This window comes from Pagrus pagrus (assembly GCF_965226575.1).
Source record: "Pagrus pagrus genome assembly, chromosome: 3".
Lineage (NCBI taxonomy): Eukaryota > Metazoa > Chordata > Actinopteri > Spariformes > Sparidae > Pagrus > Pagrus pagrus.
In genome coordinates this window covers 29,745,610-29,763,087 of record NC_140187.1, presented here as the reverse complement: position 1 = coordinate 29,763,087, position 17,478 = coordinate 29,745,610, and the positions used below count along the sequence as shown (strand labels likewise).

The window sequence follows — 17,478 nt, the reverse complement described above, 5'->3', positions numbered from 1 at the left end:
AACCCACGATGCTTTGTAAAACGGTGCTGCGGGCGACGCCTGAGTGGCTTCCATCAGTGTTGTTGTCAGTGTGTATGACAGCCTGTGTGTGTGATATTGGTGAATGAGAGCAGAGCCCGTGAGCCTCCACTCCTTTCCTCTGAGTGACTGTATGAACTGTCACTGACACACTGCAGTGTGGATCAGTGGGGCCGAGACATGTCAAGCAGAAACGTTGCTGCTTTCTAGGAAGACGAGCCCCAGTTGTTGACGGCGTGATGAGGTGTTTTTTACTCGATTTACTGCTGAGTACAGTAGCAGATGCCCACTGAACCTATACGGACAGAAAACTCCAGCATCACATTTAAACTTTAAATCAACTCGCAATCAAATCATCAAATCATCATCGCTGTGATGGATGGATGGCAGTGAAATTTGGAACAGATATTCATGTCACCTTCAGAATAAATACTTTATACTATATAAATAATAATATAAATACTAAATACTAAAATGTTAACTGTCTAATACATCGGTTTATGGCCAGACATGTGCTTAACTATCATCGACTCCCATCAACCTGCTGGACATTGTGCTTAGTAGGGTTGGGTGATGTCTACCAAATTGACATACATGTATGACGATATCCACGGTGAAACATTGTGATGGATGATGACTTTGTTGTTGTAGTCACCACTCTTTCCCACTGTCGCTTCGACTCACTGATCTCACGTCACCACTGACATAAATCCCCATGTCAGGTTTAAAAGTGTCTTCGTCTCTGCACCACATGTCCCAAACAAAGTTAGCCACGCCAACAACTCTTGCCTCGTGGAAACTCTGAGGGGCCTCTGGTGTTTTAAAACACAATGTTAGGATGGTCAGGGCTCAGTTTTGTTTCCATCAGTTTGGTACAGCAGTTGGCTCCAAATTAATTTCTTAAAACGTTTTTTTATTTAGGGGGATTTGACTGAGAGCAATGCTTTCTTTTCCAGGGAGCCCTGATCACTGTTACAAATTCACACCTGGAAGCTGCTCAGTATAAGCTTGCTTCTCTAACCTTTAGGCTACCACTGACACAGGACAGCCTGGAGTCTCAGCCTCTGATGCTCCAGTGTTGGAGCTGTAAAACCAAAGCACAAGAGTTGCTGAGTTCATCCAAGATTGACCCCGAAGCTAAAACTGAACTATAAACTGGATGAATGTTTCTACAAATAGTTACTGTTAGCAGTGCGCTCAATAGAATATGAAGCTTGGTGGGTGGATGTTCTGATTGATCCAGAAGTGTTCCATATCCATCCAAGCCTTGGAGGCACTAAACTGACATTTCTGTCTTTGATTTTTGAAGCTTTTGGCTTTAAAGAGGGTGTAAATAATGTCTTTTCAAATCAATTTGGGATCTTGGGGCTTCCTTAAATTGAGATCACGCTGGATGAGCTGTATGGAGCCATTTTGTTTTATTTTCAGTTGGTTTTTTTTACGTTTTAAAAACAAGTCCTCATCTACTTCAGTTGTTTAGGAGAATGCTGCAACACTATTTTGCTCTTTAACTCCAGAAATGTTTTGTGGACTATGAAACTTCACATGACTCCCTATCAGCATGAGGGTGAGTAGATAATGTTTTTCTGTGAACTTATCTACAGTATAATATCACTAATGCATCACCATGGAACAGTAATATTGTAAATTCTCCTGCTTTTACTCAGCAGTAATGTTATCTCACACTTTCCGCTAACATCATTAACGGCCAGTTGTCCAGAGTGCTTCTGGTCCACCTGACCCAACATGAATCAGATCTTAACCTGTTCCTCTTTTTAAATTGAAACTTATGAACATTTTAAAAGGTGCAAAAAGGAACATTTAAAAATTTAAATTGAAACGTATTAACATTTTAAAAGGTGAAACATGTCAGTCATGAACTATCGCTGTAGCTGCAGACCTGTGTGATCACTTACATGACTCGATTACAACAGTTGAACCCATATGCAAATAATCCAAAGCTAGTAAGGGGATGCATAGTAGCTGCTTTTGTGTTCTGTCTCTCTCTTTTGCCAGTGCAGTGCGCCTTGTAATTACACGACTGCATTGTGTGTTCAGTGCATGCTAATGGTTAAATGTAATTAAGAGCACAGAGCTGAGCCATGGATTGTACAGTGGCATTAGAGTTGTGTATGGGCCAAATAGTGCTGACTGTGCACTGTTAGGGCTCAGATGAGGTTCCCTGGTTATGGTAGGGGGAGGTTAGCAGCAGCGACCTGCATCTCTGCTTCAAGCTGCTCATCCGTCCCTGCACGCAGCCGCTCCACCGCTGACCAGACGGGAGGCTGCTTGACATTTCTTTTGAGTCGTGGTGCCACATCAGCTTATTTCCTCCCTCTTGTCATTTCTTATCTTTTCAGTTTATCCTTGATCATTCTGTCTTTGTGGCCGCCTCATCTTTTGGCCTCTCATCTTCCCTCCTTGTTGTTCGGTTCATCTCTGCTTCTCTGTCACCCCTGTGTGGAGAGGGACGATCAGGCTTGGAAAAAAAAAAAAAAAAAATAGAGTACTCTATGCTGTTACCATGGCAACTGCATCCAGGAGCTGAGCCAGTACTCTTCCACAGACATGCGTGCTCGCTCTCTCATTCTCCCTCCACTTGCCTTACTTAGATTAAAGCTCACCTCTGATGAGAATGAAGAGAAAGAGAGACCAGCAGGAGAAACAAGGGAAAAGGCTGCGCTTGTTAGGGAAGAGTGGCGTTTCATAACCCTCCCAGGAAACAATGTGCCTTTTCTCTGTGATGAATCATTATTACTGATGGCGGATAATATCAAAGACAGACACTGTCAGTGAGCTGCACACAATGTACAACAAAGGAAGCACGCAGTGTATCCCTGCACTGTAAGGTGCTTTCTTCTCCTCTGTAGAGGTTTTGGTTGCTGGGTCGACGGAGGCGATTGTGGGTAATGGTCTGTCACAGGAAATTAATGCATTCGCAGGGCTCTACTGCCTCGCTCTACGACATCAATCTATATTAATTTGGCAATTAATCTGATTTCACGAGAAGATGTCTCAATAAGGGACCCCATTTACCATACACTAACTTTGGATTATGTGATTTGTATTCTCAGTTGTGCCTATGTGTGTACACGTGTCAGGCTTTTTCATTACTGACTGACATGTATTGTACAAATTTTTTATGACCACTTCGAAGCAACAGTAACTATTGATCTGGGTATGGTTAGAAAATGTGCCATGGTTGGTTGTGTGCTCGTTAATGTGTTCAGAACAGAAGTGAAAAACGTCCACAGAGGGGAACATAAACGGTTCGACTGAAGCTGTTGTCACATAATTTGTTGATGTGAACACAGCTCGGCTGAGGCCGGTATATTCACACAGCACTGCTGTAGATGAATGCATTGTGTCATGTCGCCCAGATGGATGTTAAGTGAGGGGGGACGTTAGCTTCTGTTTGATTTGGACAGAATGAGAAAATGCGCACCTGTAAAGCACACAGAGGAGACGCTCGTTATTTTCAGCCTGACTGAATCGGACCAGGAGGCAAAGACATGGCGGCGCTGAGTGTTTCCTTCCCTCGCCATCAGAAAAACGATACCCGGTGGAGTTTTTCCCCTCCAATCAGGAAGTTTGCTTGGCAGTCCTAGCCACAATTCAGCCAGTGAGGGAAAATTGATTTAGCAACTTCTAGTTCAGTGCCCAGCTGGATCAGACAGCAAGGGCAAAATGAGGCCCTGAGTGGACATACACTTCATTTTCGTCCCCGAGGAGGGGAATTCATTTCTTTCAAATCACTGTGATTGTAAGTAATGGGAGGGTTGTGATAGCTCAGCAGAGAAGAGGAGGGAGGAGGAGGAGATGGAGTGAGGGGGGAGTGAGAGGGGAGGGTTTCACACTCCTTTAACCACGTGCAATATGTCAAGACCTTCTCTGGTTGGGAGTCGGAGGGGGGTTGTCTCGTCTCTGAACCAGTGTGAACCGGTTGTGTTCCTGCTCATGATCGCCCACAACCCCCAGGTGCACTATGTTGATCTGATTTGCTGCTCGAGAGGCACAGAGACCTCCAGGGTCATATAGAGACTGGATTACATACAAGATCCTGGAGTACTGTCTGGGGAACCCTATAATACACAGGCAGTATTCCTATATGCCGCGTAGTGCAGATCCCACTGAGGATATGTTCACACATTATGTGCCTCATCTTCCTTTTATAGAAGGTCATGGAAGAACACGTTCCAGGGTCATAACCATTGTGTTCATCTGGTGAGGAATCCACTGAGTGGTCATAAAAAAATTTCACCCTGGAGCAGAAACAAATCTATCCACAGTGTACCTTTTATTTGGGGGTTGATAGGCAGCTTATTTTTCTTTCACACTTGGATAAGTGGCACATTTTCAACTATCTGTATCATATCACAGTGAATGTCAAGTTTGTATCTTCAGTATCACCGAGCAAAGGCTTCATTTTTAATTCACCAAGCCTTCAACAAGACATTCAACAGTCGAAAAGGGAGAAATCCACTGTGGGGGAGGCAGAGAAGAGAATTTCTCCTCAACAGATGACAATGTGTTGAACACAATGTGAGTTTTATTTATGCGGCATTCCCTTAAAAGTACCCTGCCTAGCCGCTCTTATAAGACAGAAGTACAGAAATACACAGTTGTGAAGCCTTGTCAGAAAAGAATATGAATTATTACACAAATTCTACTGTGAACAAAATACTTCTTCTGTGTTAGCTTTTATAAGCTTTACAAACAATTTCTGACACAAAGGTTCCTCTGAAAACTCAACTCAAGTCTTTCATCATTATTTGAACATTGTACAGTTCATAAAACACACAATTTGCAGTAAAAATATCAAATCCATAAGAGGGAGGTCATTTTAAACCAGCCTGTTTGTAGGACTACTGGTAATGCCCTTGAAAAAGATATTCCCCCAGAGATCTTTGACTTTTCTGCTTAAAAGAAGCTTCTATATTGTAGAATAGCTACTTTGACGTAGAAGCTGAACAAAGTATGTTCATAATTTAGGTCCTCTTCTTACTATACATAAGAAATTCACTTCACATATTGTGACTATGACATGTTTTGTAAAAAAAACGAGAAAGCTTTAGCGAGAAAATGGTTTGCTTAGCTTAGCATGAGGACTGGAAACAGAGAAACAGCTAGCCTGGCTCCATCCAAAGGTAGCAAGATTCAAATACTCGCACCTCCAATGATCACTAAAGTTATCTTCTTTGTTTAATCTGCACAAAAACTGAAGTCAGTTGTTATTCCTGTGAGGTTGTCAGGCACTGAGCACTGACAAGAAGTTCCATTTAGTTATTGTTCTTGGCCAATAAATAGCCCAACACATAAATCCCTGCAAAATCTCAACTTGTTATTTTTTTACAACTTCTACATCTTTGTATGGATTAAACAAACAAGGTCGTTGAGGTCATGCTACCGTGAAGTAGTTTGTTTGTAGCCTAACGTTAGCTTTTTAATTCTGGAAATTTAATTTAATCTATGAGTTCATCTATGAAGACTGTCTTGCTGGACTAAATGTGTAAGTACCATAAACTTGTGTGTGCCACAGAGCTTATTTCTGCAATAATCCAAAATCCAATGGAAAAATCCCAGAGGCTTTTTGGGAACCGGGGCGAAGCTAACTTCCGGGTTAGACTACAGAAAGACATCATCCCTGCACTCTTTATGTAGCAAACAAACAAACAAACAAAAAATTGATAAACATATTTCTCAAATTGACAGACTGTTGCGGTAACAAACTGTATTGTGAATGTAACACTGTCAACCATACCGTACTGTACTGTACTGTACTGTACTGTTATTCCTTAATGAGAACAAATGCAGACTTCTCCTGACTAGTCCAAATCAAAAAGTCCCAATTAATTGATTCTAGTGAGCCTCTGTTTAGGCATGCTTACTACAGTACACACCTGTCTAAACTGACAAAAATTGCTCCACTTTCACTTCAGTCAATGTTTCTGTTCAGTCGACCCACACCTACAACAACTGGCAGCAAACTCCAACCAATTTCCAGTCAAATCTAGATACTGACAAAGTGAAGTGGATGAGGTAGGCCATGGGGAAGTGACTGCACAGAACACATATGACACATAAAAAATATAATATTATAAAATAATAAAATAAAATATTGGTCAAACAACCTGCTCTACACTGTTACATTATACTGTGTGCATCTTTGTATTGTTTAGTATTAATACTTGAATGTGTTTATTATTAGACAAATCAAAGACAACATATAGCACTTCTGCCCAAGCATCCATATCCACTCATGGATGACTGATACTCTTATCAGTTTTCCGGTTTAACACCTTTGTGACTAAAGGAATGCACTGTTGATAGCCGCGAGCACTGACTGTACCGCTCATGGCCTAATTCACTTTTTTGGTAATATTCATCTTAGTGCCGGAGCTTGCCTTGCTCAAATAGATGATCATTATCTGGCTCAGTGAGGGATTTATAATTAAAGTAAATGTCCTTGACGGCAAGGTGAATTAAGTCTGTGGAAATTGTGTTATATCAAGAAGCTACAGCTTTCAGAATATGTAATGAAGGTGTGATCCTGGCGCTGGTGCCGTTATTGTTTTGGGGTGAATTAATTCGTGTTGAGAATTTTTCAGTCTCCAGCTGCAGCGCCTGCTGTCATCTCGCTCTTTTGATTCTGAAAGAAAACATGAATTAATGTTTTTGACATGAATACATGAAAGAGAAGCCTTTTGACACAGATAAGCCAGCATTTGAACATTTTTGCTGTGTTCTCGTCTCTCCTCAGGTTGGTGTTTGTTTGCTGAAGCGACAGAGGCAGGCCCTGAGTCGGAGGTGAAGAGAGCCAAATAGGAGTCCTCCCAGACAGCAGGGGGCAGCAGCAGGCATGCAGGACTCCGCTTCAGACAGCAAGATGGCTAAGCAGGTCAGCGTGGCCCTTATTCCACAAGTGGGTTACTGCTAGGCCCACAGACTATTGTTTATTTACTATTTATTTCTATTTCTTCAGTATATTTAATTGAAACACTGACCCATCTCTGACAGTCTTAGCGCAACATTTTTAGTTATGTTATTTATGTGAAATGTAATATAAAATCTTCTGGGTTAACATGATTACTAGAGAGCACTTTACTGCGTCTCAGGACCGATTTGTCGACCGTACAAGGTACAAGCCAACGTTCGTTTTGTAAATTGGTACAGTGAGCTAGCAGCAGCCATGCCTGCAGTTACTGGCTGTAGCTTTGTGAGAACTGCATTTTAATTTAAGAATAATCTTTAAACTTAAAAACTAAACTAGTTTGAATGTGTGAAGAGCTGATGCAACCTGCTCCAGAGCCTGTGTTATAGTGAGCTGAGAATATCATTACATGGCAGAAAATAGGGTTCATTTGTTCAAACTTCCGTCTTTACAACATGCCTTCGGGTCTTGTAGATAATGAAGATGACACTGATTATGAAGAAGTTTTATCTGGATTCATTAACTCACATTATTTCTTGATATTGCGGCAGTTTTGCCTGGTCTGAAGCAGACTCTTCCAGTCTTTGTTCCAAAGAGTCTGAAGTCTACAACTGAGAGTCAGTGCAGTTCCCAGTAGATCTACATTATACTGTATGTTATTTAGCATTTGAATTAGCAGATAAGAACAGCTTGCACACAGCGCCTAAAATCCAACACAAAGCCACAATGCTGACTCCACACCACTGACTTTCCCTCAGGCCATCATAATCAAAGAACTTAATCTTAAGGCTCTGTCGTGATACTGGTGCAGTACTTCAAAGTATTAACTGTTTTAAATTTCCACTCAGGTATCAGGGCTGACAGATGAAATTTTATATCTGTGTCATTTGACTGCCTTTTTTGATTTTCAGGACCAGAATTCCAAGCATCTTGACGAACACAGAGAAACAGATGACATGTCTGAGAAGACGTCCCCAAGCAAAAACCTCAAATCCCCCCAGAAAGGCTCCAAACGACTTAAAACCACCCCCTTCAAAGTGACCCTGCTGGACACCGCCGAGTACGAAGGAGAAATTGAGGTATGCGTGATGGAGAACAATTTGCTGTAACATTCTTTCAAGAATTACCCTTTGCATTCTTTGAACAAACCACTGAAAAGCAACAGTCTTTCTAGCCTTTGTTGTTATTTTCCCTCTGTAGGCAGTTGTTTGGGCCGTACAGTGATGCACAGAGGGAATAAAATGGACAAAAAGAATAAAAGAGTGGGTGCCATGCTGAGAGCTCACCAGGGGTTTGGAGCTAAAGCAATGTTACACATTTCTGTAATACACACAGTGGCTCAAAAGAAAGTGCACAAAAAAGTGCACTATGAAAGTCTTCATTCCACACAAGATATGTGTTGTCATTACTCCAGCAGTGTGAAAAGAAGATTTACCACTGCTGGCAGAGAAAGCTCAAGGCATGCACAGTAGAGGAGGAAAGAGATAGGAAGCTGGAGATTTTGAAGCTTTTGTGATTAACAGGAGCACACACCTCTGGCAGAACAGGTCTATCTCCCCTTAAAAATACATTTTACAATGTTGTGGTTGAAGGAATTCATCCAACTTTGACTGTGGAGGTGACGAGGCAGCAATATTTTTAGCTATCTCTTGTTTAGGCTCAACTTTTGATTCTACTCTCTTACAATATATATAGACACTCAAATCTAGGACATGATGCTTCTGTCTGGCACTGCTACCTCTATACCTGAGATAAATCAGGCTCCTGTCTGGGCCGGTTGGTGGCAGCCAGCCTGTGTCACAGCTCAGTGCGCTGCCTCTGAATTTCTTAGGCAAGACTGCTGTCTGATGCTGCATGGACTGGGACTGGAGATGTATTGTGCATGTTCATGTGTCGGGCTGTGTCACTGCTTTTTGAGTACCAGTGAAATGTTTCTGTAGCATCGAGTTGAAAGGTACAAGTCCCCGAACTTGGATGAAAAATAGGCCATTGCCTAAAAGATTGTCAGTCCTTTGCAAAACAATTACCAGCAGGGCGACACAATTAATCAGAATATTATCAAAATCCTATTATGGCCAGGTGCAATATCCAAATCACAGAAGCTACATTTTTTTTTATTAAGGTAATGTTAAACTAGCAGAGATCTCTCTCTCTGCCGTCCTCGAGCTGCTCTGGACAGATAGCCTTACTTGTTGCTGAAGTAACTGCTGAGAAACGTACTGCTAACCAGCAGCTTCTCAGTGAACACCTCTGGACTGGGGCCACATGCAGCCTCCGAGAATGATGATGGAGGACAGTTACAGCCGAGCGGATATTTGGAGTTTCCTGGTAGGCACATACCAGTAGCTTTATTGCTAAAGGAAATAGGAATGAGTCCAAGAACCTAGAAATAAGTAAGTGTGGGAGAAAAATCTAAGGTCCAGAACACTCTGGCCTCACAAGATAAGATGTTGTACGTACCCTGTATAAACGTTAGGCCCGATAAGGATGAGGGCATAGTGACGTCTGACCTATGAGTCTATATCCTCATGGTCTTTGCAAACCTATATAGATATGTTAGATATGTTTACAAGATCTCTTATGGATCTCTGACAAACCAATGCTGAGTTTATGTAAACTCGTAGGATGGCCTTCGATCTATCTGCGGTAGCAGACTTAATGTCTTCTACACATTTCCCTTCTTTCCCTCACTAAGTCAGAGGTGAGAAGCTCTGCAGTAACTTTTCACTTATTTGTTGTCAAACGGATAACCATGTATGGGAGCGGTGCTTCCTGAGCTTAGAGGATATAACCTGAAACTAGGGAAGGATTCTGGAGGGATTAACTTGACAATGCACTGTGTATACAGTTGTGCTGTTATTTTGTTCCTCCATGCAAGTTTGTATAAACTACTTCAACGTAAGTCATGTGTGTCTCTGAGTTTTCTTCATCTCTCCAGGATGGTCAAGCGAGCTGAAATTCCACAACAGTTAGCATTTTTGCACTTTGGGTCCATCGTCTCAAAGTCGATTGGTTTTTTGAATGGGTTTTAGGTTGTCTGAAATAAGGTCTGTGGTTAACACAAGCTTAAGAGATTTCGTTTTGATCTGTGACATAAAAATGCGGTTGCTAACAAGTGGCTGAATGAGACTACAGACATTGTTGGGGAGATTAAATGTCATTACACCAAACCCAGAGACTCATCTACTCACTGCTGTCTTTAGTTGCAAACTATAGTAAACTCAAGAAAAGAAAAGTAGAAAAGTAAGTAAGAAAAGTATATTTATGCTAAAGTGTGTGTAGTATAGTGTAGTAAGATGCTTAGCAGTGGTGATATTAATGTCATTAATATGTAGTTAGTTTATAACGCAATGTTAGCTTTTTACTTCTGGTGGTTGCATTTACGCTTCAAAAATCATTGAAGTTGTGTCCTTTTTTGAAGATCATCTTGCTGAACTAAATGTGTAAGTATCATAAAATTGTGTTTGCCACAGAGCTTATTTTCTGCAATAATCTAAAGTGAAGTTGATAAATTCTATTTGGCTTTTTGTCGAGGAACCCAGGAAGATGCTGACTTGTGGATTAGTCGACAACAAGACACGATCACTGCAGCACGCTATTAAGGGTGAACCTGTAAATCCAATCTCACACTATACTTCTGGCGCAAGGAGTGACTTTTTAAGAATGCACCCTAAAATGACAACTCAATGCAGACAATGAGTGGTCAAAATCTAAACAGCAGAAGCTGAACTGCCCCGAATTTATAAATAGGTCATCCTCCAAAAACACTGGAGCCTACATTTGACAAAAATGCAACTCATACTGTCTTTCATTGGACACTCCAAGGTAAATGACTCATCGTTCAGAACCTTACAAAGTCTCTCTGAGATAGCATGAAGACGTCAGTGTTACTTTCTCTAATTTCAGAGAGCTCTGCCAGAGCCACAGAAGACATAATACTTTCTTTTTCAAAAGTTGAGTAGTTAATTGAGCTTGGTGTGTAAAATCAGTAGAGTGCTGTATTTGTGTATTTAGTCAAAACATTTAAAAAAGGGTTATAATTAATTGTGTTAATTGTGTTCATATCCCCCAGACTCAGGTATCATTAAAGTACTTTCTTTGGTATAAATACTGATTTGGCATGAAAATATAAAAATCTTCATTAGATAGTGGGTCACAGGATGTTGCTTTTGTCCATTAAAAGCCTTCAGCACAGGCTGTTAACAGGGTGTGAGGAAATCTATAGTTATTACATGGTTGCAAGCCAGGTGCAGCCAAGGAGAAAATAGAAGAGCAATGTTATTATGAGTCACCCCTGAGGATACTTATGCACAAGTGCATGAAACTTTGTGTGTGTGCGTGTGTTGTGGTGTTTTCGGGGGAGGGTGCTTTTTATGTGCGAATGTGTGTGAGGCAAGAATATCAGGAATGTTACGCTTGCACCATCCTTTCTCTCAGCACTGTGAAAACATTCAGAAATACCTCTGGGCCTTTCCACACCACAACAATAGTTCACATTATGGTTATGAAAGCTTTTGTGTCTTAAGTGCACTTCCTGGATATTTGCCTGCCCTCGCTGCTCTGCCACTCATTGCCAGAGATGGATGCCACAAAGCAGCCTGTTGTCAGCCCATGTTTTTGAAAATTCTAGTTTGGTGAGAGCCTTGGACCTCCAGGTCATTGCCAGGCATGCTCGCGCTTCCTGTCTTTAATTGGTGGGGTTTCACACCATGCCTGCCGAATCCGAACCGCCCTCTTGCTTCCAGGAGTTGGTGATAACAGTGTTGCAGGAATGCAGGCGCTCTTCCTTCAGGAAGATCCGCATTCATGGGTTAATTAAGTCTCCTGTCATGGATGCATGGTTGAGCCTCCCCGTGGTCCTCAGGCGGGGGGGGAGGCACCGCGCCCACACCCACTTCTCTCACCGAGCCTCCCCCTCTCTTCACTGGGGTGTAATCTAGCTTGACTATGCACGGTCAAGCCTGGTTGGTCCGATGTGTAGAACAGGACTATTTTGGGTGGAATCGAGTGTTTCATGCTGCTCAGTTCCTGCCAAGATTCTGTCTTGGGTGTCCATTCAGGTGGCAACACTGAGATCATTATTGTACAGTTGAATATTTAATTGCTCCAGAGAAGAGAGCGAACAGCCTGGATCGACTCAGTCATGGATTATTAAGACTCCACTTGCTGATTTGTTTATTTAATTGTGCCGACTGCTGCTGCTGTCACACAGCACACTCTTGATTTACATTGACAATATTGCCGTTGGGATCTTCTGACTGACATGACAAGAGCTTAGAAGCACCTCCTATGTGTTGCTCCAACATCCTTTCACCCATAATGAGGCAAAGGAGCAACTCTTCTTCAAGTCTTAGCCTTGAGATATTAAGAAACAAGACAGCAGAGGCATAATACTGCATCTGTTACCCTGGCAACGGCTCGCTCTATCTCCCTGTCACCTTGCAAAGTAGGCCCCGGGGGAGAGGGCTCCATGTGTGTGTGTGCGACTATAATACAGTGGATGTGTGGTTCAGTGCTAGGACGAAACATTAACACACTTTTTCCTTATGGGCTCATGCATGAACTGATGATCAATATTTCATTTGCTCTATGATGTTTAACTATTTGTGTGACAAGAGCATTATTTTGCCTGAAACAAGGTAAGTGATTTAATTTTTAAAAAATCAGGATTTACAGTAGGATTGTACCCACTGTCGATCAGATCGACTGCAGAGGTGATTTCCCCCCCTTGTGATATTAAGGACAATAAATTATATATATCATTTATAGAAAATAAAATCTAAAATTTGCTGTCTACTGTGCATGTTTCTGGTAGAATGCCGATGGTGATGATGATGATCACTGTTAATCAGCACAAGTGACTCTGCTAGTTGTTCTCATTTACATATTTTTCTGATGACAGAAGTAGTGTGAAATGTGATAACAGCTCATGAATACTACCTCCACAAGCAGTGATTACCAAGCTGCGGATACAATTATTATATGATTTCCACATTGTCTGACAAATTGAACAGAAATAATTGAAGAGAAATACAGGTTAATGACAGTAACTGCGCTGTGATATCAGCTAGGTATTTCAAATGAGTGAACATAGTGAAAGTTAGTCTCCCCTAGCATCCATGTTAATTCAATTGCAAATCAATCAGATATCAGTACTAGGAAATGAAATTACTTAAAATAAGATTAGTGTTATTCTTGTTTGTAGATATCAGAACTCCACAGAAGCAAGTCTGGAGTCTAGTTTTGACTTCCAAGTTGGGAGGCATGTGTCCTAACCTACTGAGTCTATCTTTTTTCATTATACAACATATAAATATCAATGCAGTAAGAGATGTTCCGATACTATTTTTTCTTTTCTTTGGTATCGGATCGGTGCACAGACTTGTGTACTTGCCGATACCAATACCTGCATTTTCGGCAGTATTGGTGGCATTTCACTAGATCCAATCCATACTCGAAACAAGAGTATGGATTGATTTGAAACGAAAATATAAGATTGTCTTACTCACCTAGCCATAGCCATGGCAATGTTGATCACTGGGTCGACCACTTTTGTCAAGACTGAAAGATCGTCAACTAATGCATGGATTACCATAACATTTGGCACATCCGTTGTCCCCAGAGGATCAGTCTCAATGACTTTGGTGTGGCCCTGACTTTTCCTCTAACGCCACAAGCAGGCCAACATTTTACTGATACAGTGAAACAACTCTACATCTACCAAATAGATTGGGAAAAAAAATTGATTCAGACATTCATGGTCCCCAGAGGACGAATCTTTGAGACTTTTGTATTCCCCTGACTTTTCACAGAATAACATCTTGTCCAATGATTTTATTCCAACAAAAAAACCTACAAAAATAATGACATTTCCATTTGAGTTCATTGTTTTTTGCAAAAATATCACTTTGATTACACTTTTGATTATTGTGCACATCATTTTGTCTGTTTCCATTTATCTTACATCCAGGCTAAATATCAGGGATATATACTGATCTCTGGTCTAAGGCTATTTCAGTACTGTGAGCAAAGAGGGTTTATTTTGGCATCCTGATGTTAACTACACACAAAAAAATAATCCACATTGAATCTTCCTCAGTACAATAACATGAACTCTTCAGTTGAATGTGAAAAGAAATGTTTCTGAAATGCTCACCTTGAACTCTGTCAGCAGCAGATAAAATCTCTCGAAGAGCAATCTTCCCCAGCAATTCATGGACCATTTTCACTGTCAAGTGTTTGATGCACACCGACTGTGACACGACACCAAATGGCTGAGCTTTTATTGTGTGCAGAACCAGAGAACAGGAAAGCAATCTTTACTAAGCACAGCTGTCTAATGGGGTCTGATATTGGTGAGCCAAGTTTTTCCCAATAAAACTGAGCTATACCGCTTGAAAATTCTAAAACGCTTATGGTATTTGAGAAATATATAGTAGAGGATCTTTATTCTGCTTCCTTCTACATTGTTGTTGACCTTTTAACCACTGACATGTATTCTATGTTTGTTTTTGCAGAAACACTCCAAAGGACAGACCTTGATGGACATGGTGTGTGAGCACCTCAACTTGCTGGAGAAGGACTACTTTGGTCTGACCTTTGCCGACACAGACACCCAGAAGGTCAGTGAATTGTGCTCCACAATAACCTTGTGGGAGGTTTCAGTGCATAAATGTTGCTCACAAAACATATCTGTATTCCTCTCACTTGTTGGCTGGGTCGACTCTCTCAGGGGTGCATTATCCATGAATCACTGAGAGATGAATGGAAAATGGAAATTTCCATTCTCTGTCTGAGTCTGGACAAAAACATGTGCAGTTGGAGGAAAGATGAAAAAACGCCTCATGTTCTCTCTGCAATATGTATGAAATTTAGCAGCGCCGCGCTGGATGCTCTCCTGGTGGTTGAATTGAAACCTCTATTGACTGAAGCAAAGAGACACAGTTTATCGGGAATGTCTGTTTAGATGAGAAAAAAAAAGTTTGGTGAGAGTGACTTTTTTCAACTTTGCCGACTTTCTTAACTATGTCAATAAGTCAATAAGCAGGTAGCTTACTTGCTTACCTTTAGCCTACAGCTATAGGCACGCTTTAACTTGCCTATGTAATGTTTATTGAACAGCAGCCACTGTTGCTCCAGGTAACATTTACATGATAATGGCAAATACTTAAACAAAGTGTATCAATAGAACAAGTATACTTAAAGGTTCTAAATAGAGAGAGAGAGTCATAGTGACAGCAAATCAACTCAGAAATCAGTGACATGGCAATAGTTAACTATAGTTTGTTAACATTAGTGTACATTGGCTTCTATGAGTCACATGGTCACACCAGACAAAGTAAGGCTTTAGCAGCAAACCCTATGATGTGTATTGAATTAGAGCAACATTATGTAACCTTTTTTTTTTTACCTCAAAATCACAGCTTCAGAATAATCTTGATGGTACAGTGTCTTGTAATAGGGTGAATGGTGTCTCTGTCACCTGCATAAACAATACATTATTGATATATTATCGCATTTAAAGTCCATTTAAAGCCAAGTATGTTAGCAAACAACTGCCTATTACACATACAGCAGACAGCATTAGCACTTATTTGGAGTCATGTTTCTGGCCAGTCCAGAATCTACAGTACTTTCTTTTGACATGACAGCTAATAATCCTATATGAAAAGTGCTGACAGTTCTGCATGAAATATCAGAGACGGATAGTTTAAAAGCTGGGCACATTAAACCAACATTTTTAAAATATATCTGGTCGGAAATGCTTCTGCTTCTTTGCTTCTGTCCTCTGAGGTTTAATTATTTCTGCTTCTGAAAATGTACATACATTAAACCTCAGTCAGCTCACAGATCATTTTGACATTTCCAGTAGAAGGCCTGAATATGTTTCCCTCTGATCTTTGTTGTCTTGTCGGGTGCAGAGACCTTGGCTGCTTATTATCATACAATCAAGCAATTGACACTGAACTGATGGGTCTTAGCTGTCGGCTTATATAAGCGCAGATGTAGGTTTTGGTTTTTCACTGATGCGAGCTTCCCTTAGGGCGGGTTGTGATTGCAACATGCTACAGAGGAACCTGCTGCCTTTTGAAGATAGGAAAGATGACAAGACTAAGTCCCTTTCATCATCTGGAGCATAGCCTCTGTCACCTTCATCAACTCGTGCATGCTTTGTCAGCTCACATGTCTTGACTTGACGCGTGTCTGACGGCTGAGGCTGTGGATCGAGTGAGATTTCGGCCCAAACAGACAGGTTAACTGGGGTTTTAGAGAGGTAAACAGGCTTGAAGTTCAAATATTTTCCTCTCCCTGAGTGTAGGTAAAGCTGCGGCGTGGATGAACATGACAGGCTCCTCAAAGACAGGCTTATCAGAGTGCAGCTTGAGCCTACTGTCTGGGGTCATCGCTGATTGGTAGACCAAATAAGCCTGAGAATTGAAATGTCATTTCAGATGCCCTTTCTGTCTCCATAGGGGGAACGGGGATAATCTTCACCCTTTGGGAGAACATTTATTCCGTGTGATTGCTTGATGAACTAAGGTTGCAAAATCAAGAACGCAGCCTGAGTCAATGATTAAAAGTTTTTCCTGCTTTCTGCAGAGAAAAGCAAAGAAGCACAGAGTGCCTTACTAATTGGGCGCTCCTTGGCCTTAGCTGATATAAGATAGATTCAGGGGGACGATAAATGCCTTTGGCTCATTAAAGTCTTTAGCAGCCTGATTAAACACTGAATGAGTTTGTGTATTTGTGCCGGTGTACTGATTGAGTGAGCGTGTGTGTGTGTGTGTGTGTGTGTGTGTGTGTGTGTGTGTGCGAGAAGGCACAGTTCAAATAGCCAGAGATACTTACAATTTTCCCAACATGGCCACACGATTGCACTGTGCTCTGTCAACCTTTCATGCTCCTGATTCCACTCTGACTGATGTGATACCAGCTGCCAAAAACCCTGTCAGTATTAATAAGCAGCCGCTGTGTGGTATTCAGGTTAGTGAAGATCAGCATCAGCTCTGCACTACAGGCAGCACAGAAATATGTTGCATACAGCAAACATCTGTTTCTGTGCGTGAGTGCAAGTTTCTTCTGTCTAAGTCACAAATTATATTAACTCCCATTACTGTGAGCAAGTAGACTTCTTTGTCTGCTTATATTTCTTCCTAGATTGTCTTTTCCTGCTTTTAAAGACTCCATTACTGCTAAGTGATGCCATTTTCTGTTCTGTTCTACTTGTTCTAGTACTTGTCTTTACCCACTTAGTCATATCCACAATACTGATGATTATTTATCAAAGTCGTATTGACAAGTGACATTATTATATTGTATATCAATATTGTCGCCATATACATGTTGAGATTCTTTGTCAAAAATATAATGATACTTGATTTTGTTGCCCCGTCCTGGCATTTATGTAGTGCTTTTGAGGAGATTTCATATCAAGATACATATTCTGTATTGCATTATAGCCTTAAAATATTTCAATATTATTTTAAGGCCATATCGATCTGTGGGGATTTCTTGCACAACTTTGCTTG

The 17,478-nt window shown here is 41.1% G+C and overlaps 1 protein-coding gene across 9 annotated transcripts in view; it reads left to right on the top strand.

The window, feature by feature from the left end:
* LOC311254884 (band 4.1-like protein 1) overlaps positions 1–17,478 on the top strand; it is an 86,472-nt gene that overhangs the window by 38,973 nt on the left and 30,021 nt on the right. For all 9 annotated transcript variants that reach the window (XM_084348903.1, XM_084348902.1, XM_084348899.1 and 6 more), the window contains exons 2-4: positions 6,779–6,916; positions 7,861–8,028; positions 14,467–14,571. In XM_084348903.1, coding sequence (XP_084205029.1) covers positions 6,878–6,916; positions 7,861–8,028; positions 14,467–14,571 — 312 coding nt within the window. In that variant the 5' untranslated portion in view covers positions 6,779–6,877. The remainder of the gene's footprint in view (positions 1–6,778; positions 6,917–7,860; positions 8,029–14,466; positions 14,572–17,478) is intronic.